This window comes from Cannabis sativa, chromosome 8 (genome assembly GCF_029168945.1).
Source record: "Cannabis sativa cultivar Pink pepper isolate KNU-18-1 chromosome 8, ASM2916894v1, whole genome shotgun sequence".
Classification (NCBI taxonomy): Eukaryota; Viridiplantae; Streptophyta; class Magnoliopsida; order Rosales; family Cannabaceae; genus Cannabis; species Cannabis sativa.
In genome coordinates, this window is record NC_083608.1 from 28405098 (window position 1) to 28427564 (window position 22467).

At 34.1% G+C, this 22467-nt stretch overlaps 2 protein-coding genes across 3 annotated transcripts; one reads left to right on the forward strand and one right to left on the reverse strand.

Moving 5' to 3' along the window:
- Positions 1-4616: 4616 nt before the first annotated feature.
- On the forward strand, positions 4617-8272 carry LOC115699382 (transcription factor BIM2). 2 transcript variants are annotated; one of them, XM_030626762.2, is made up of 7 exons: positions 4617-5201; positions 5653-5737; positions 6318-6387; positions 6489-6584; positions 7048-7454; positions 7597-7726; positions 7835-8272. In XM_030626762.2, the coding sequence occupies exons 1-7, from the start codon at positions 5096-5098 to the stop codon at positions 7934-7936; spliced, it is 996 nt and encodes a 331-aa protein (XP_030482622.2). In that variant the 5' UTR covers positions 4617-5095; the 3' UTR covers positions 7937-8272. The 2 variants fall into 2 exon arrangements, with proteins under 2 accessions (XP_030482622.2, XP_030482621.2); XM_030626761.2 differs by having other exon boundaries at positions 4623-5201; positions 7808-8272.
- Positions 8273-8404: 132 nt separating this feature from the next.
- LOC115699381 (rhamnogalacturonan I rhamnosyltransferase 1) lies at positions 8405-11592 on the reverse strand. Its single transcript, XM_030626760.2, has 8 exons — positions 10987-11592; positions 10645-10712; positions 10424-10512; positions 10166-10325; positions 9595-9884; positions 9177-9381; positions 8920-9077; positions 8405-8849 (listed from the first exon to the last, which is right to left on the reverse strand). Exons 1-8 carry the CDS (start codon positions 11333-11335, stop codon positions 8609-8611), a joined length of 1560 nt encoding a protein of 519 aa, XP_030482620.2. The 5' UTR covers positions 11336-11592; the 3' UTR covers positions 8405-8608.
- Between the last annotated feature and the right edge of the window lie 10875 nt (positions 11593-22467).

Consider the following 22467-nt stretch of genomic DNA (forward strand, 5'->3'; position numbering starts at 1 on the left):
TCCAAACTGATTTCTAATTTGCAAGATAGTGTTATTAATGCTGCCATGACAACAGCCTTGTATTTCATTTGGTTGAACAAAAATAATTGTATCTTTAATCTTACTTGTAATACTATCAATCATGTTAGTAGGGAAGTTATGAAGTCTGTTTGTTAATTGTTGGTTCATTAGAGTTAGTTGAGTTTGTTAGTTAGTTAGAGGTTGTTAATTGTTGTTATTGTAAAGGGTGTGTTCTCTGGTTTTGTACTGGTTTTTTAATTCCTTTTTTGCTTCAGCTGTATATAAGCTCTGGTGAGCTTAATTTAATTGTAATTGATGAGATTCAATCAATAAGATTTCATTCTCCCCTTTCTATTGCTAAAGTGGTATCAGAGCCAAGAAACTCTTGAGCTCTTTCTCTGTTCTTCTCTTCTTCTCTTCCCATCTCTGCATCTGTTGTGTCCCAGCTGCCATGGCAAGAGGAGGAGTTCAATCTCAAAGATCCAAGTTATTTTGTAATCATTGTGGAATTAATGGACATACCATGTCTAGATGTTATAAAATTCATGGCCATCCACCGGGACATAGGTTACATGACAGATTTCCTAGCAAAAATGGTGACAATTCTCAGAGTAGAACTACACAAGGGAAACCAGCAGCCAACATGACTGAGACACACAATGACAACAATGAAGGAGCACCTGGAGCTAATCAAGATCCTCTAGCTGGTCTTTCCCTCAATCAATGTCAGAAAATTATGGCCATGCTTGCTCAAAAATTCCACACAGAGAGTACTTCATCTCCCAATCAGCCCCTTGTGTCAAATTTTTCTGGTAAGACTGATATTATTCATAAAAACAAATGGATTATTGATACAGGTGCCACTCATCATGTTTGCCCTTACATTGATTTGTTTACCAATATTTGTCACAAAACTATTCTTTCTAATGTCACTCTTCCTGATGGTACCAAGAAAAGAATTTCTTGCACTGGTACCATTAGAATTTCCTCTGAAATTGTTCTGGTTAATGTCTTATATGTACCAGATTTTAAATACAGTCTAATGTCTGTTTCAGCCTTAATGTCTTCTGCTAATTGCTCCTTCATATTTCATGATGATACTTGTACTATTCAGGACAACGGCAAGAAGAAGATGATTGGGAAGGGTGAAAGACATGGAGATCTTTTCTTTTTAAAATCTGATTCCTTTGCCACTGTTTTTGCTTTTTCTGATTCTACTATAAGTGTTGACACTTTGTGGCATTATAGATTGGGCCACCCTTCTTGTATCAAAGAATTTCCTTTGAATAAAGAGTTGAATTTTTCTCAACCTATCTCTCCTAATTTCCATTGTTCAACATGTCATTATGCCAAGCAAAAGAAACTTCCCTTTCTTTCTAACCATAATATGGCTAAAACATGTTTTGAGCTTATTCATATAGATGTATGGGGACCATATCACACTATAACACATGATGGTTTCAAATACTTTCTCACTATAGTTGATGATTGTTCTAGATACACTTGGATTCATTTACTTAAGCACAAATCTGAAGCTAAATCTGTCATACCTGCCTTTATTAAGTTAGTTCAAACTCAGTACAATGCTACAATAAAGGGTTTTCAGTCTGACAATGCTAAAGAGCTTCAATTTGTGGATTTGTTTAGATCCTTGGGTATTGTTCATTATCATGCTTGTGTGCAAAGACCACAACAAAATTCTGTTGTGGAAAGAAAACATCAACATCTCTTGAATGTCTCTAGAGCACTTTTATTTCAGTCTTATATTCCCTTGTTTTATTGGGGTGAGTGTGTTAGCACGACCACTTATCTCATTAATCGAATTCCTACCCCAAATTTAGGCAACAAGTCTCCTTATGAAGTCTTAAACCATAAAGCACCTACTTATAATCATCTCAAACCTTTTGGGTGCCTTGCATATGCCTCTACCTTAAGTCAAAATCGGTCTAAATTTTCCCCTAGAGCCGTGTCATGCATTTTTCTAGAATACCCCATGGGAATGAAAGCATACAAATTATTGAATCTTGAGACCAACACTATTTTTTGCTCTAGAGATGTTCAGTTCCAAGAATACATTTTTCCTTTTGTTACTAATGAGGGACTGCCTGCTCACTATGAAAATTTTTTCCATACTGTCCCTACTATTGTTGACACTGCAGGTTCATCTTAGGACATGTTTTTTAGTGCCCCAGAACCTGATCCACCTCCCAGTACCCCTGCTCCACAGGTTTGTGAACCTGCTGCTGATTTGCACCAACATTCGAATTTTTAGCCTGCTGTAACTGAGCCTACCAGTGCACCTGATGCTGAAACCATCTCTCCTTCTGTTTCAGCCCCTTTTCCTTCCTCATCTAGACCTATTAGACAGATTAAAAGGCCCTTGTACCTCCAAGATTATCATTGCTTCTTAACTAATAGGTCTTCATATGTGAATAATTGTCATACTTCTAACTCTACTGTCCATTGTTTATCTCAGGTTCTTGATTACTCCAGGCTGTCTCCTACATTCAAGGCTTTCATTTGCTCTATCTCGAGCCATTATGAGCCTCAATACTATCATGAAGCTGCTGGTATTCCTGAGTGGGACAATGCAATGGACATTGAAATTGAGGCACTTGAAAGGAATGGTACTTGGATTGTTGTTAGTTTACCAGCTCATCAACATGCTATTCGTTGTAAATGGGTTTACAAAATCAAATATAATGCTGATGGGTCTATGGAAAGATGCAAAGCTAGGTTGGTTGCGAAGGGTTACAACCAACAAGAAGGCATTGATTACTCTGAGACTTTTGCTCCTGTCACCAAGTTGGTCACATTCAAGCTAATATTAGCTTTAGCTGCTGTTTTTGGATGGCACTTACACCAACTTGATGTGAATAATGCTTTTCTCCATGGAGATTTGCATGAGGATGTGTATATGACTCTTCCTCAAGGGTATAGTCCTAAGGGGGAGCTACCTACCAATCCTGTTTGCAAGCTTCAAAAGTCTCTTTATGGCTTGAAGCAAGCATCTAGGCAATGGTTTGAAAAGTTTTCCAATGCCCTTGAAGAGGAAGGCTTTACACATTCTGCTACGGATCATTTCTTTTTCATCAAACGCTCACAAGTTGGTTTCATAGCCTTACTTGTGTATGTTGATGATGTGATCTTAGCAAGTAACAACTTGAAAGAACTTGAAGCCCTCAAGATTAGATTAGACAGCAAGTTCAAGCTAAAGGACATGGGAAAATTGAAATATTTCCTTGGTTTAGAAGTAGCTAGATCTGAACAAGGAATTTTTGTTTCCCAAAGACCATATGCTCTACAAATATTGGAAGATCTAGGATACTTGGGATGCAAACCAATGAATACTCCTATGGAAGCAAATCTAAAGTTGAGTCAAGATGCTAAAGATGATCCTCTTGCTGATGCCACCTTATATAGGAAAATCATTGGTAAATTGCAATATCTTACCATAACCCGACCTGACTTGAGTTTCTCGGTAAACAAGTTGAGTCAATACTTGGGAACACCTAGAGCTTCTCATCTTGTGGCTGCTCAAAGAGTTCTTCAGTATGTGAAGGGTACACCAGGTCAAGGGATTTTCTTCTCAGCTCAATCCAAGATTGAATTAGAGGCATATACTGACTCGGATTGGGCTGCTTGCCCGGATACTAGAAGATCGACCACAGGGTTTTGCATTTTCCTTGGGAAATCATTGATTTCTTGGAAAAGCAAGAAGCAACATACAATTTCTAGATCTTCAGCTGAAGCTGAATATAGAGCTATGACCAACACTACATCAGAAATCATATGGTTGCTGTCTTTGTTTAAAGAGCTGAAGATTGATCATAAAGGACCGGTTTTAATGCATTGTGATAACAAGGCAGCACAACACATTGCTGCAAACCCGGTCTTTCATGAGAGAACAAAACATATTGAAATTGATTGTCACCTTGTTAGAGAGAAAGTGCAGCAAGGAATAATCAAAACAACCCACATCTCAACTAAAGAGCAGATTGCAGACCTTTTAACCAAAGCCCTGCTTCCTGGACAGTTTAAGAATCTTAAAGACAAGATGGGATTGATCAATATCTATTCTCCATCTTGAGGGGGAGTGTTAATTGTTGGTTAGTTAGAGTTAGTTGAGTTTGTTAGTTAGTTAGAGGCTGTTAATTGTTGTTGTTGTAAAGGGTGTGTTCTCTGGTTTTGTACTGGTTTTTTAATTCCTTTTTTGCTTTAGCTGTATATAAGCTCTGGTGAGCTTAATTGTAATTGATGAGATTCAATCAATAAGATTCAATCAATAAGATTTCATTCTCCCCTTTCTATTGCTAAAACTGTTAAGTTTAGATTTTTGGGATTGAGTTTGAACAGGCTCAGGGGGTTAATTTGTATATTTCTAATGTTGTTCTCATTGGTAGTTTTTTCTGGTTGAGGGGCTGCAGTTAGTCAGCTGCCTTTTGTTTGTTTTTCTTATGTGTGATTTGTTTAAATAAATTATTCCTTTGTTCTAAAATAATAATAAAAAAAAGGGATAGTTTATTATTTTAAATTTTTAATGAGTAAAATTAGAAAAGTATTTCTTTGGTTAAAATAGTGACAAAATACAAGAATAGGGGAAATTTCTGTAACTTTATTAATTTTTTTTTTAATTTTTTTATTTATTTATTTTTTTAAATATCTATTAGTTTTTGGTGTTTAAGAAAGAAAGAATTATTTCCAAAATCAAAAAGGAAAGAAAGAAAGAAGCCACTTCACGGACGAACGGGTTGTTTGATGATTGACATCCTCACGGGAAGCACATGAGGTAACGCGCATGCTATCACTGGCAACCGGGTTATTCTGACTCACAACTCCATTGACAGAGCCGGAAAACCTGCCAACACCACTGCTGCTCCGCCTGCCGGAGACTCCACACTCAACCCATCACCAAATCAATTCATATCTCCTTCACTTTTCTCATTCTTCAAAACCCATCTAAGGGTTCATTACCTGTCAAATCTCCAAATTCAAATTTTTGGTGTCAAAGGTTTTGTTTTTCCTCATCTGGGCATCTCAGATTTAACTCGGGAAGCTTTGAAAACCAAAAGATTTAGGCCCTTCACAGACAAAGATGAGAACACCAGCAAAGGGTCACCACGAAGAGGAAGAGTATGAGGACGATGAGTATGGCTCCAAGAAAGAAGGCCCTTCTTCAAATAATAACTCCAATAGCAAAGGTATCCCTTTTGTTTTTACCAATTTTCGATTCCCATGGTAGAGCTACATATAGATCCGAGTTTTCATATATATATATATATATATATATATATATATTTCTTCTCGGAGTATACAAGATAATGCAGTTTTTTTATGTATCCTTTGTCCCAATTTTTTTTGGGTCGAATTCAATTGTATATGTTGTAAGTTTGAGTTTGCTCGAATTTTGGGCACAAAACAAACACTTTGCATGTATACGCTACGCGTGTACATTATATTGAAATTTAGAATTCTCTTGGGATAACAAGACTTTTCTTTCGTATTTAATAAGAAAAAAACACGACTTTTCTTGTGTTATAGAATGGGGAAATTTTAGACCTAAGTAATGGGGTATTTATCTGATGCATAGTTTTGCCGGATTCTTTTTCCATTTTCTTTTTCGTGATTCTGGTTTTTGATCATGAAAAGCAGATGCTAAGAATAATGATAAGGCTAGTGCTGTACGATCAAAACATTCAGTGACAGAGCAGCGGAGGAGGAGCAAGATAAATGAGAGGTATGCAGTCCAATGGGTTATTAGACCTTGCTTAATTTTTAGATGTTGTTTGAATAGCTTTCTTCCGAATTATTTGTGTACACATACTTGCACTTGAGAACATGTACATAATAATGTTAATAGTTGTGAGTTTTACGTGTTGAACTTCTGTATTTATATGTATATTTGTAGGAGAATATAATACCCTGCCGGCCTCTCTAATAACTTCATCATTTCTGACACTATGATTTAATTAACAAGGATACAAATGATAATTAGCCATCTTTACCTTGTCTGGTCGATTCTGGGTCGTTGATTTTTGGTGATAATGAATCTTAGTTTTGGTTGAGTGTGAGTTGTAATGAGAATTTGGAGTTTACATTGTTGTGGGGGTGGTTATAGTAACTTGATAAGTACATGCAGATTAGTCATATTTTCAATTTGATAGGTGTTACAGGTCAGTAGCAACAGGTTACCAATGAAACTGGTTTCCATTAGAAAATGGTATGTTCAATAGATTTAATGAATCTTATGTATAAATTCTACCTAAAAAAAAAATATGTTGAGCTTATAAGAGCTAACCTTTGCTTCTCCCTTTCAGATTCCAGATATTGAGAGATCTCGTACCTCACAGTGACCAAAAAAGAGACACGGCTTCATTTCTACTAGAGGTATTTTTTTCGTGTACAATAAGCTATAACATAGCTGTTAGTGTTCATAAAATCATTATACTCTTTGACATAATTGATTGACTATTTGGTTTTGTGTGCAGGTGATTGAGTATGTTCAATTTTTACAGGAAAAGGTACACAAGTTTGAGGGTTCATACCAAGGATGGAGTGCAGAGCCCACAAAGTTGATACCTTGGGTAGATTTCTAATTTGTATCTTTTATACATTGTTCTATTCGAATGTTTGCTAACATGCTTGCTTGAATGATCATTGGAATTTGTAGACTTAGTTCTTTGCAAATACATGAGCTTAGCATCTTTTTATTCATTAAAAATAAATGGTGTATTCATTAATTTCGATCCTCATTTTTATAATATAGTGCATTTTCAGCCAGTAAAATTTGCTTTGATTTTCATCTGACATGACAACTTTCTTAATTGAATGGTAGAATTTATAATTATGAGGCAAACAATTGCAGAATTTCCATTTAAGCATTTCCCCTAAAATTGTTAATTGGGCTATAATGTCATGGGCTTAATTTATAACTGTTGCAACTGCTAGTTTGCTAGATCATATGTTGTAATGGGGTTTGTTTGGAAGAGTTAACTGACTGCTCAAAATACTTATGAGTGTACCTTGTTTATTTCTTGCATAACACAGAGAAACAGTCATTGGCGTGTTCAGAATTTTGTTGGTCATCCTCCTCAAAACATAAAAAATGGACCAGCAGCAGCATTTCCGGGAAAATTTGATGAGAGTCACATCTCAATCTCCCCAACTATGCTCACAAGTCCACAAAATTTGGTGGAGTCGGATCCTAGCAGGGATGTTGCTTGCAAGACCTTGGATCGTCAGCCAGAGGCAGCAAACAAGGGAGTTTCTCTACCAATACCTACATTAGCCTGTATGTCTACACGCACAAGTGATGGTATGCTGACACAGCCTCTTCAGATACCAGTAGAATCACAATCAACTCAGTGTCCTACAACAAGCGATGGGCAGAACCAACCAGATGAATTTATGGTTGAAGGGGGGACAATTAGTGTCACAAGTGCTTACTCTCAAGGGTGGGTGTGTCTTTTACAAACTCAGTTTCTTGGTCGGTATATAGAGAAAGATGAATTACTCAATCTTATGAGATATTTAGAGAACTAGTTTTATGTTATGTCAAGTTTGCAGACATTTAGTCTTTTGAATGGTTCTAAACAGGTTGTTAAACACTCTGGCCCAAGCGTTGCAGAACGCAGGTTTAGACCTGTCACAGGCCAGCATCTCAGTGCAAATTGATCTTGGCAAGCGTGCTAACAAATTACTATCTTCTGGGACATCTGTTTCCAAGGTATATATAGGCCTTTGAGCATTGATTTTCTTATTGCACCTCTCTTTAAATTATCCAATGCGTTTATTATGGCTTAAGTAGTATTGTCATTTTGGGTCTTCATTCCAGGATTATGAAAATGTCCCCTCTAGCAATCAAACTATTGGGCATCGTAGAGATGCAGGTGTTGGGGAAGATTCAGATCAAGGCCAAAAGCGGCTCAAAACATAGAAGAGTATTTTTTTCTGGGACCTCATTGTTCTTTTTGGCTTATAATTTACTGGCTGCTTCTTGTTTTTTCTTGTTTTGAACCTCCTTGGGTCATCTCGAGTGGGTGCGGTTGCTCTAGTCTGCTATATGGGTTGTAGAATACGTAGATTATTCTGAATGTATCAAAATGAGCTTGTTAAGTGGTTCATTTTCTGGTAAATAAGTTGGTTCCTGTTCTCTGGCTCATTTAGGCTTTAGTTGTTCAATGCTACAAGTCTGAAGTTATTTGTACTGCCATCTAACATTAATTTCTTCTGGGGTGCTAAATTTATGTTAACAAAGTTTGATTTGTTAAAATTTTCAAGGATTATAAGCTGCTGCACAAATTATGATGTTTGAGATTCTATGGTTCAGAATTAAGTGGTGTTTGAACAAAGGTTTTGCACTATATCATTATGATTTCTAAGTGAAATAATGCAACGATCAAAATTTCTGCAAAAAGCAGAGTAATATACAAATGGTTCAAAACCACTTGGAATGAGTCTATAAACAAAACAAATACAAGCTAAACTCTCTTCATTGTATAATAGTTGTATATAACATGGAAGTCTTAAGAAGTTGCATATCATTTTCTGTAAAAACTATGATGACTGCACACAATATTACACTATTGAATATGACTGTAGTAGTAGTCTATGATGATTTTTGAGTAAATGGGGGCAAACACTCGTATGGATTACTATAAAAGTACTGTTCCTCCTTTGGTTTGCCAGGAATCTCCAGTCTAGGAGTTGGGTTACCGAATTTACCTGCATGGCCGCTTTTCACTGCTTGGGAAAATTCATTCCAGCTCAGGCTTCCATTCCTATACTGGTCTATTAGATAAACCAGAAGCCTTTTGTTTGGAATGATAGTGGGCTTGAAACCCAAGTATCTGCATAAATATATATATGAGAAGGGTAATAACTAATGAACCTTCTTTTTCTGTTAATAGAAGTACTTACCGGCGATGGCCTTCAACGACTAAGGCCATGTTTCCTCTATGAGTTGGAATGAAAATATCACTTTCCAATGATACAATGTAATCCAGAGCAGCCATCTGGTTGGAATGATTACGGAATGGGTCAAGCTCCGAGGGCTCTAGCAATGTCTCCTTTTTAATCTATCGCACAAAGTAGATTTGATTATTCAATATGAGTAAATAACACTAGATAAATTCAATAGCTACGTTGTCTCATTTTCAATCTGTACAAGTACTAACCAAATGAGGAAATGCTAATTTTAAGTCAGCCATTCTCCTTTGCCCCCCATAGATGTTACCAGCAGCAATGTAGATTTGCATAGCAGGATCAATGTCCAATGCTCTCAATGTTAGTGCTGTTTCCTCTGGAGTTAATGGGCATTCACCCATTTTTCGCTTCTTCATAGAATCTATTTCTTTCTGTTTCCACCATGGATACGCATATCTACAATATATATACTATGTAGGTCAACAACTACTACACTGTACTAAAAGGGCAAAGCTGTAGTTCATCTTGTCATCCAACTCGCATCACATCTATCTCAAATCTAAACTAATCATTTTTATCGGATAAATTTTGAACTAAGTAATATGACACATTGATTTGATAATACACAAAGAATGTGTATTAAAGTAATATATATAAACATATGATTACCTGAGTTTTGTCAATTCTTCAATTTCATTAGTGTTGCAACCTTCAGAGCAACCTGAGAATGCCAACATATCCATTTCATATCTTAGGTGAAGAACTACGAATGGGCCGTTTCTTCTCAAAAGCTCTACGATCTTCTTGCCAGTCTCTTCTATTTTGGGAGTAAATTTCAAAGCTCTGTAATTTACTTTACACCGCAGCTTTTGAAGTTCTAAAGGAATCCCATTGTTGGCAAGCCTTGAATCACTTTTGGTGAAATGAATTACTCCATATTTTTGCAATCTTGGAACTACCTACAAATCATACATGTATACACACACACAAAATGTCAATTAGTTAGTGCTTCTTATGATCTACGTACCAAATTCTCGAAATGGTCTAATACTCACATATATTAAAATTGTACTCTTACACAGTTCACAAGAAAATCCAAAAACACACTTATTATTGGGTTATTTTACTTTTATAAGTAAGACTATTTTGAATCACTGTACGTGTATATTATATACATAATTTAAGAACAAAAGTAAGCTAGATAGAAATATTAATTGAATGAATAAGAAGGGAAACCAACCAGTTTATGATAAAATGACATATTGGACCAGCTGACAGGGGGCATGGAAAAAGGGGGATTATGATGAATTATATGATGGTGAGGAAGCTTCTTTAATATCCTGACTTCGTCTCTCAATGATGTGATGAAATGATCCACATCAAACACATCTTCGAACTTACTGCCAATTATATATTATTATAACTTATTTATTTTTTTTGTCGAATATAATATATACATATAACTAGATGCATATATGTAATCTGAATTGATACCAACCTTTGATCATTCCAAAAGGAGGTTTTATCCAATTCTGGTACTATTAGCGTTGCATTCATGTATTTTGCAATCGCTACCATATCGCAAATCTACAGCGCGCACAACAGTTTTATATCAATATAATTCAATCTATATATACGACCAACATATAGAATTACAAAAAAAAAGAAAAAAAAAACTCCAACTCCACTAGTTTCTTATAATTAATCACTAATACTTACACCAGATCGCATTTGATTCAATCCCCCATTAGCTGAAACCATCAAAAACCCATTGCTATCATAAACTCCTGCACATAATTAATCAAAAGAGAACTAGATAAGCAAAATATTATAATAATTCATTAAAAACGATGATAACACATCAATTAAAAGTGATGAAATGGTTCACAAATTAATCATTTGAAGCTATATATTTGACCAATTAAATTTGAAAAAAAAATGATACTCCCTTAAATGGCGGTTCCGCCCAAAGTTTAGTAACTTATTTCATTTAGAAGTAAGAAAATATACATGCAAACATTATTTCATTGAAGCAATATTAAATATTATTTATTTACTGACTTTGGGGAGGAGGAGCGATGTGTTGTTGAGGAGAGGAAGGAAAGATGGAAGTGGGCTGTCTCATGAACTCAGTGAGGGTAGTGAGCTGCAGCAGACAAGCACAGACGAAGAAGGCGGCGGTGGCCGATCCCACCGCCCACAGCTTCAGCCGGTGCAAGCTCCTTACCCTCTCAGCCTTTACATATCTTATCACAAAGCTCGTAATAAGCTTCTCCACTTTGATGGTGGCTCCTGATCCGCTGTGAATCCCATCTTTATTGGCTTCTGATCCAAATACTAATTTAGTGTACTCTTCATCATCATGATGATGGTAATCACCAAAACCAACCTTGCATTTCTCCATTATCATATATATAACTATTGTGTATACACTTGCTCTTTTATTATGTAAAATATATAATTATTAATTACGGAATAAAACAATTTCATGCATGCACGTATATATATATATAATTTAATTGGAAGGAATTAATAGATATCTTTCTTTGATTTTGATTTTTGGGATATTTATAGAGGTGGAATTTCCAAATAAGCTATAGCAGCAGCAACCTATATTTTGTGAAATTGAAGAACAGGCTTAGATCGATTGATTCCACAGAAGGGAAATGCATGAGAATTTTGTTGTATTTAAAAAGAAAGGGGTATAGTACACATTAATTTGGTTAATGATCGACAGACCCTACATACCATTTTTTTTTATGTTCTAATTGACAATTTGACAATCGACCATACTCTTACCATCTAATTATTAATGGATTATTATCATAATAAATAATAATAAATGCATTTAAATTGCATATATATTGGTCGCTTGTTATTGTTAGTCATGTATCATAGGAGGGTGTCATACATTCAAGTTATTATGTGGTTTTTTTTTTTTTTTTTTTTTGATAATGTGATTAATTAGAAGTACAATAAAAATTCATGTTGAGATTTCAGAGAACTCCTCAAGCATGGATAAATATTTATTGTCTAAGTCCAAATGCATACTTAGCCAAATTAAACACCACAATGTAATAGTTATGAGCCAACCATTTGACAAGCCATCGAATATTTCTCAGCAACTAGCTAGCACACCCAACTCATTCTATTTTTTAAACTCTCATCAAATATGTACTTTTTTTTTTTATTGAAACATTTCATTTTTTATTCTAAAAAATACACCTCATATCAAATATTAGACTTCCACTAATTTATACAAAATAATTCTTCTCTTTACATATATATTCTTCCCATTTTACCATTGTTTATTAATTAAAAAAAAAACACAAAATCATCTCTCTCTCTCTCCCCCTCTTTTGGCTCTCCCTCTCCTCTCTACACTCATCTCTCTCAGCTCACTCTCTCATAATCTCTCAAGCTCCCAATCTCTCGGTATCTCTCGTTGGTGGACAATTGGGCCATCCAATCTCAAGAATCATTCATCCCAATAATAGGTAGTTTTCTTTTTTCCAAAATTTTCTTAAACATTAGAAATAGTATGTAGGTTTTTTTCGTTATATATGTGCGGTGTTTATTTGTACTAGTGTTATTTTGCTATTTTTTTTATCTGAAATGCCGAGATCTAGTTTTCTCGCGATCACTTTGTTTTTACATGATGGTTTATCGATAGTATGTTGATATATTGTCGATGATAAGCAAGCCAAGATGAGGGAAGACTATTATTGATATTATGTTGATAGTTTATCGATAGTTTGTAAAATAATGTTTTGGCACGAATTGTCAATTGTATATCGATAGTATGTTGATAATTTTTCAAAACTATTTTTTTTGCATTAATTGTTGATAGAATATCGATAGTTTGTTGTTTGAATGTTGATAATTTTTTCTAATTTTTAATTTCTCAACTTCACGCTTGTTTAGACGTGTTTGTCAATTTGATATCGATAGAATGTTGATTGTTTATTGACATGCCTCTCCCTTAAATATTGAAAAAGAAAAATTAATGACACAAGTAAAAACTTTTAAACATAAATAAAAAGAAAATGATGATCACGATAACAACCATAAAATTTAAAAGTTTCGAGAGTTAGGGTGATTCATGCAATGCATAAACATAAAATTTAAAAGTCTTCGGAGTTAGGGTGATACATGCAATACATGCACAACGAACCATACACCACTGATTCTTCTCTAACCATGGTCATTTTGCAACGATAGCATCCTTCACGGAACCTTGGAGGAGAAAAGGGAACACCATCCATTCGATTGCGTTCTAACCTACTCTCATTTGCCACCCTTTCACATTCATATTGTTCCTCACGTTCCCTTTTTGTCTCTTTCCTGAGTTCGATGATATTGTTGCTTACATTTTTCTCTCAATTGAATAGTTTGACATTCAACATCGATAATAACACAAAGGGTGATGTCATGTCCTTCGTTAGCATATAAGTCATGCAGTCCGCCTTCATCAGATAGCAAACCACTCACTGGCCTAGCCCAATAACGATGCATTATTCTACGAACCTACTCGTCATGGCTTGGTCTGTTATGCATAGTGAAAGTACGAGGATAGTTTGGAAATTGAGCTCCTATGTAAGAATTAAATTCATCCCCACTAGAGGAAAATGGTAGTGGAGAACTCAAACCACTAGACATATATAACTTAGCAGAGAAGAATACTTTAGGGGTTAAAGAATAAGAAATATATACAACTTAGGAAATAGGAATTTACTTTTATAGACCAAAAAAGTTGTTGGGAAGGTGGAGTAATAAATACCTAATATTAATTAGCATTAAATGCTCAACTGAAAATACGTTATTGTCCTACAAAATGTATTTGCCTTTAGTATGTCGATAGTTTATCGATGATTTTTCATAGTTTATTCTTAGCATGTTGTTTGACATTATGTCAATATTTTTTTTTGATAGTTTGGAGATAGTTTATCGTTAATTAACAATGATTAGTTTTTTTTTTTTTTCCATTTGTTTGATGTTTATATCGATGGTACGTCGGTGTTGTGTCGATATTTTATCGATGATTTTGTAGAATATACCAATTAATTTCTGCTTGTAATTTATCGATTGTTTCTCAATGTTTTGTCAATGATATATATATATATATATATAAATATGTTTGCCAATTTTGAGTGTTTTTGATATTTTTTTTTGGCTTTTCCCTAACTAATCTATTTTATGTACAAAATTGTAGGATTGATTGTGTTTCTTGTTATATTGTACGATGGTGTTTGTGATTCTGAGGGTTTTAATTGGGCATATAAAGGCAAAGAAAATTTAACTTTGATGGTGAAAACTGACACAACTATAAAATAATTATATATGCCAGATTTTATATGAAGAGTTGGAGGTTGACTTTGTTGGAAATTATTTTACCAGGATCTTAGATCTACTCACAAGTATGTTGATTAACACCCTAAATATGAACTTTCTAAAACGATGAAATAAACACATATAAAGTTTAGGAACCTTACATTGGGTGCAACAGAATAATATGACTCCTTCCGTTCAGATATCTAGCCCTTGATTCCTTTCTGTAGCAGAGCATTATCAATATCTGAACCTGGATCTCTTTCTCTGAATCTTTGATGCTGAAACTCCTTCTTGCTGAAAGTCTTTCTTCACGATCTTCCTCACTATGGTTGAGGTATCACTTGCTGTGTGTGGGCACTACTCTTACACTAAGAATTTTGAAATCTCAATGAGGAAGAGAGAGAGAGTGGGTTCGGCCAAAGATAGGGAGAGAGAAGGCTCAGTTTTTTCTGAATGAAAAAGTAGAAAATTTAAGTGTAATTTTCCTGAAGCCTTCACTATCTATTTATAGCATTCCACTAGGGTTAGGTGTAATACCCGGTAAAAATATACATATATTTTAAATTTTATTTGTTATACAATTTGTGTGAGAATAAATATTCATTTATTTCTACTAATAGTGAATAGAGACTATTGCTTAGAATAGTATTGATAGATTTCTAAACATAGTTGAAATTATAGTAATTGTCAAGGTAAAATTATGGTGTTTTTACGAATTAGGATAATTACTCAATTAAAGCCCAATATGAAAGTCTATTAGAGTTTTATAGATTATTTAGTGGGTTTAATCTATTGTATGAAGTGCATTAAATAACATTATAATGGAATTAATGTCACAAAAATTCGTAGGTTTTGATAAATTCGCAGGATTAAAAACTGTTTTACTAAAATGATCATATCTAGAGTTTTAGAGCTCCGATTGAGGTGATTCCAGTGGCGTTGGAAAGATAATTCAAAGATCTATAAATTTTGTAGAAATAGTTATATCATAATTCGGAATTTTTCTAGGTGAAAACTGAGCCTAAAGTTACGAAATAAAGGGCTTACTTTTAAAATTTAAAAATTTAGATATTTGTTGATTTAATAATATTTTAGCATTTTATTATATATTATTATTTTTAGTTAACCTAAACCTATCAGAATACGATATCTCATAATCTTTTTATCAAACCCTAAACTATCATAGTTTTATTTTTCCTCTCCAAACCAATTAGTCAAAGCCTCATTCTTCTTCATGTTTGCTCCTCTCAAACCTTCCACAATTCTTCTTATTTTCTACCTTCATTCTTAAAGTTTTGGATTTATAATCAAGGCTTGCGGGCTTGAGACATCGAATAGAAATATGTGAAGAGGTATGAAATATTTTCTTGCTCAATAATGCTAAATGTTATCTAGGGTTCGGATCTATTATATTTTTTCGTTTTCAGAAAAACAAGTTTCAGTAAAGTGATGATGTCTCTCTTGATATTGATCCGTTTTTAGAGATTTTTATATCGTTGGAAAGCTTATTCGATTTCCCATAAGTTTTATGAAGAAACGTTTTGTTAATTCGAAGTCATACTATGTCAAAAAGTTAGTTTTATTCAATATCATGTGATTCGTTTCTTGAATCTTGTTCTTGCAAAACTGTTTTGGTAAAATTGTAATATCTCTTTGAATATAATTCTAATTTCAAAGATTTTGGTATCATTGGAAAGGGAATTTAATTTCCTAAAACTTTGATGAAGATGTTATCTTCTAGTTCTGAACCATTCAATGTCAAAAGTTTGTATTTTTGCTAAGTTGTGTAATTCGTTACTCCATATTCTTTCTCAGAAATAGTTTCAGTAAAACAATCATAACTCCCTCAGTTTTAATCCATTTTTAATGATATTTATATCATTGGAAAGATAATGAAATTTTCTATAATTTTTATGAAGACAACTTTCACTGAATTAGTATATTTGTTGGTCAAAAATAGTGATCTTTCTGCTGTACTGTAAGAGTACGAATTTTAATGTTAGGGCCTTGAACCATGTGTTGTTATAGGTAGTAGTGACGAGATAACAAGTCTTAAGCAGTGGGATTTGAGGATCTTGTCCTCAACAAGAAAATTTATTGAGGTGCTTGGAGTAGCAAGAAGGTGTTCTTAACAACTGAGGTAAGAAGAGTGGACATCTGTGCACAGGGTGTATGTTGAAACATACAACTGTATTATGGGTTTGTATTTACATGTTTTATTCTATGGTAGATTGTGGTTTTATGCTAATGTTATTAGTGTGTGATAGTGATAAGGCTTTTGACTGTTTGTGTGAGGATAGCACTTATAGGATAGGTTTTCTGCTGCTGGTGTGAGCATAGCACTGCAGGATATATTTTTGGCTGCTTGTATGGGTTTACTTGTAGGTTATCCTAGCATGGGTGAGTACAACTTGTGATAAGGGATTGCCCTATTGGATGCCGAGTGTGAGAACAGCACAAGGCAGGGAAAGTTACACTTCATGTCTGATCAACATGAGTGGGAGTAGATTATCGTATGTGAGGACAATGTGCGATAAGATACTATGTGTTATGTGTGTGAGTATAACATGCATTAAGATTACATTGTGATGTGATGTTATATTGTATTTGAGAATAGTATGTGATATGATATGTTGGTATATGTATGCAAGTATGGTATGAATTGATTTGATGTTGTGATATTATTATACTTATGACTATGTTATCTGGTTGGGGGGGGGGGGTTATGTCCTACATAGCTCTTCTTACTGGGCGTTAGCTCACGGGTACTCTGTGTGCAGGTAAAGGCAAAACTATATAGTGAGGGTGGCGAGCTCGAGGCGTGGATTACATGTTAGGGGATTGTCACGATGTTTTGGTTTAAAAATATTTCATTTAAGATTATGATTCAAATAGTTTTTGTAAAGCTTTATATTTTAAGGTTATGAATAAATAAATGTTTTGTTTTAAAAATAATGAGATCTCATGCTTAGTTATTTTTCATTAAAGAAGTCTTTTATTGTCTTTATCTTAAATGGTTTTAAACGGACTAGCTAGTGTGACGTCTCGGGAAATCGGGACGTTACATTAGGTTTGAATTATTTGGCATTAAAATAATGAAAATATCAGTTTAAAAATTCAAACCAAGTGGCCGACCATGTACAGTAATGGACCTTACTTGGATTTTGCAGTTTTCTCAATTCTGCATCTGATTTTCTCAAAAATGCCAACTTTCAAATTCAACCATTTAAATGCCAATTCAAACTATTTAATAACTATAAATAATTATTAAATAATATTGTCATTTATCATATTTATTAACTGAACCATACAAAGTATCATAATTAACAAATATGCCCCTAAAACTCTTTCTTTACAATTTCGCCCTTACTTAGTGAAAAATTCACAAATAGACATAGTCTAATTTGAGAATTATAATTGATTAATCAAAACCAATTACATGAGTCTTACAAGCAATATTATCTCAACTAGTGCGGGGACCATGGGTCTATATAACCGAGCTTCCAATAAGTAGATCAAGAATTTAGCACTAAAATTCACTAACTTATTAATTCTTCGTTGAATCCACGCATAGAACTTAGAATTGCACTCTCAGTATATAGAATGCTCTATATGTTCCACCATATAGACGCATCATTAGTTATCCATTGTTATAATCGTAATTTGATCAATGATCCTCCATATGAATGATCTACACTGTAAAGGGATTAGATTACCGTTACACCCTACAATGTATTTTATCCTTAAAACACTTAACCCCGTATAAATGATATTTCAGCTTATGTGAAATGAGATCTCCACCATTTATTTTCGTTTGGTCAAGCTCGAAGGAGATCATCCTTTACTTACTATTCGCCAGATAGAAGCTATAGATTCCATGTTTATGTTAGGTCTCCCACTCAATTGCACTACCGTGTTCCCAAAATGTACGTATCACCCTGACCTAAAAGTAGGCTTAACTAACAAATCAAAGAACACGTATAGCCTTTCAAGATTGAGCCTAATCATAACAGGATTAAGATCATTTGATCTAGGATCAACTAGGCGATATTGACTTGAATAGATATTACGGTAAGTTTAATAAATCTAAGTCAAAGTTCAATATCGGTCCCTTCCGATGCATACTCCATGCATCCAACCAGAGCTTTACTTTAACCAATGCTCTGGAAAGAACATATCACTTCTCCAAATGCAAGTAAACTCTGTTGTAGATTATCATATCAGTAAAACCCTATGTCTGATAAATCTAGGAAACTTTATTCACATAGTCATGTTTACTTTCCAATGTGTTCACGACACAATAAACAGGATCAAGTATGTGAAAAGGGTTTCAGATGAATTCATACATTATGTACATATAATCATGAAATAAATCATGTGAACCATGCAACATTAAATGTTATTTCTGATCTATATTAATAAGTAAATTTGATGATATTGAAATGAGTTTTATTTAGGGCATAAAACCCAACAAACTCCCACTTGCACTAATATAAAACAAAATGTGCATTTCAAATAATCTCAACACCTTGATATACAAATCAAGTGTAGTAGTAGTAAACTCCTCGTAATAGGATCTGAAAGGTTGAATTAAACACAACCTTTTCTCCACTATTACTCTTCCTTAATCACAAAATTATTGATAATGTGAAATTCCTCTTTATATGTCTACTCTCTTAGGATACTGGATTCTATATCTTTGGCAACTACTTTTGGTTATTCAGGAAGTAACACTAGTAGTTAAGGCAATTTGGAATGGTGCCAAAGATGTATAGAACTTTCCTTAGACTGAATAAGTACCTTTCCTGCAACTTTAACATTCAGTCTCTCTCTGGTAGACCTAGAGACTTCAGATAGGTTTTTACACTTCTCCAAAATCACTATTCCACCCCCAGAGTAACCACCATCTTATCAGAAAGATTTACTAGCCCAAAGGCAAATTTCGAAATCTGATATGGTGTAGTCTAAGAGTTTTAAACACACCCTTATAGACTAACATATAATTCCTCTTCTTAATCTTAAGATTTACTTGATTGTCTTCCAATGTTCTTCTCCTGGATTAATCTGTGTTAGGCTAAAATTAGTCTAAGTTTCGGGTCATATTTTCGGTTAGTTTTCACTCTTTGTTTCTAGTTTTAGGGCTATATTACGCTTGATTCTTTTGTTTCAGGTCCTCGGGCATTTAAAGAAAGTATGTACAAGAATTGAGGAAAAATGGTGAAAGAATCGAGAAGAAAAACCAAGAATGGTGTTGCTGCCTATTCCAGTCGCGACGGGAACTGGCAGAAAGTTTTCAAGAAGTTGAAGTTGAACTCCCGTCGCGACGGGGGCTTTGCCAGTCGCGACGGGGACCCCAGTGACGGGATTTTTTGGGCAGTTTCGTAATTTTACAAATTTTAAGGATGAGACTTGGTTTAAATAGATAGAGTGCGTGAAAATTAGGGTTCATTCAGAATTAGAACCCTAAAAACAAAGAAGGAGGCTAGAAGAGCGGCTTGTGGCGACCCGAATCAATTGCTTCAACTAGTTCTTTCTCTTTTCTTTAATTCTTCTATGCTATTTTCTGTTTCAATGTTAATTATGGATTTGATTATGGATGTTTTGAACTAAACTCCTATTTAGGGAGAATGATGAATGTTGTTTAAGTTTTTCCTAGTTAATGAATAATTGCCATTCCTCCATCTTGATTGTGAACACTATTCATATTTGTGTTTAATTTCCATGTGCAAGATTGATCACCTTTTACATGTTTTATGATCTCAATTCGAAATCTGAAAAGTGAGAAATGAGAATGCTAAAATTGGATAGTCTAGGTTTTGATGTGAAACGAAAGTATTTACATAGCCTTTGTGACATTTAGATTATTGCTTAATGCTGATTTCATGTTAGTTTAATTAAGAGATTAATTAGAGAGCATGAGATTTAGAACCTAGAAGATCTGAAAAGAGCTAGGTTAATTTATAATCTTTCATTCACTTCAAGAGAAGGATAGCAATTAGACATTAACATTGGTAACTTAACAACAAGATTCGTCTCCATATTCTCTCATCTTGATTAATATTCACTTGTTTATTTAAGTTTCTTGAATTTCTTTCTTCCTTTTTCAATCATAAATACTTTTGATTTGCCAAATAGAATTATAAGTATAGTTTAGTAGTAATTAATCCAATTCCCTGTGGTTCGACCTCACTTGCGTGAGTATACTACTTGATTGCGTGCACTTGCGCAGTAATTAATAATTTTGGCAATAAGTTTTTGGCGCCGTTGCCGGGGAATTGTATAAAGATTAATATTACATAAAATTATACTAACTTCTACTTTGGTTAATTCTTTTTGCTTATTCCTAATCTGTTTCTTTTAGATTAAATTTTGTAATATTATTAAAAATTAAATTTTGTTCTAGTTTGGTTTTTCTTTTTAGTTTTAGTATTAATTTTGTTGTTTCAAATTTTTATCTTTTAATTACTAATTTAGTTTTATTTTTTTTTTTAATTTTACTAATGTTGTACTTATGAGTTTGACATGCAAGATAAATCCAGATGCTATATCTTGAGGATTTTGTCCAACAACACAATGAACCATTCTATTATGCTTGGAGGAGATTTAAAGAGCTTGGAGAGAGATGTTATCCCACTTTCTCAAGTGGATGTTTTACATGGCTCTTTTATAATGGACTTAACGATGAAACAAGAAGCTGGGTTGATTATGGAGCAGAGGCAACTGGAGCGCCTCTATTAATGAGAGGCTATGACGTAATAGATCTATTGAATAATATGGCAGATTTTGATTACGACTGGCATTGGGATCCATCACTTCAGGGTTGGAGTCACCAATACCCACCTTATTGCCCAAATTCATCTCAACAAACTAAAAAAGAGGAGAAACTACTATCACTTCTACAATCACTTCCCGAAGAGATTAATCGCTTAACTGACATGGTGAGATCCTTATGTGATAATTCAATGACTCATGATTCAGAATGTAATAACTCCAATGATGAAAGTTATGAGAGTTGTTGGTACAATGAAGAAGGGTCATTATTTGAATACAAGGAAGATAATGAGCCTACAATTAAAGATCAAGTTCCTTGTGAAGAGGAAACCATTGAATATGAAATCACAAGTGAGGGTATGGATAGCCTAGTGGAGAGTGAGCAACAAGAAGAAGAGTTGTTAGATGAAAGTGTAGAAACTGTGACATTGGAGGATGAAGAAGAACATAGCATCATTGATTCGACTTCATCAATGATATTGACTGATAAACCACCAATGAATCCATATATTTCATCTATATCATATTATATCCTCTACGAGCTACGAAAGGCTTCTCCCCAAGCACATCATCCAAAGTCCTATGTTGTTGGTGCTGATTTTAGTTCAAACTCATCACTTGCCAAGCTTGAAGGCAAGTACAACAACAATTTTCAAGTTTTCTTGCATGACGCTTATTACGGGCGTCAACCGCTTGTTGATGTGGCGTTTAGGTAAGTCCTTCTCACCTTGAGTATAATAGCACATTGGGGACAATGTCATATTTAGTTTGGGGGGAGAGACTTAAAATTTTTAAATTCTGCACTTTAATTTCTGCTTTAGTTTTTTTTTTTTTATTTTAGTTAAGGAATGGCAATAAGCTTGACGATAGTTGTATACTGCTGTTTAGTGTGATGTGATCTGAAATTGTAAAATAATTGTGTGCTTGATTCTGTTAACTCTTTGGATTAGTTTGGATGCTTAGGAACCTGTGTTTATCTGCAAATACTCAATCTGTGAAAATTGTTATAATTGTTTCACGATGGTTTGTGGTAAGATTGACAGGATAGCTTAGAACTTGCATGTTTATTCTTTTGAGACGAAATCCTTGGTAGTGTTCAATTGGAATATGACTTAGGCATTTGTTGGATAGATTGAGCCTTTCAAGCCTACCGTAATAAGGTGTATCCCTAGTTAACCTTTTGAGCCTAAACCTGTTATGTTTTTCACCCATCGATTCGAAAAATTGCAACCACACTATTAATTTTTCTTCACCATGTTATCCATGATATCATAAGCTACATAATTAGTTTGGGGGAGGAGAAACATTTAGTGTGAGGAAATAGTGAGAGGGAGAAAAACTTGTAAGATTGAGAAGAAAAAATTGTGTAATTCAATGTCACTGAAAGAAAAATGAAATATGATGAAAGAGAAACACAATAAAAAGTAAAAATATGTGTGA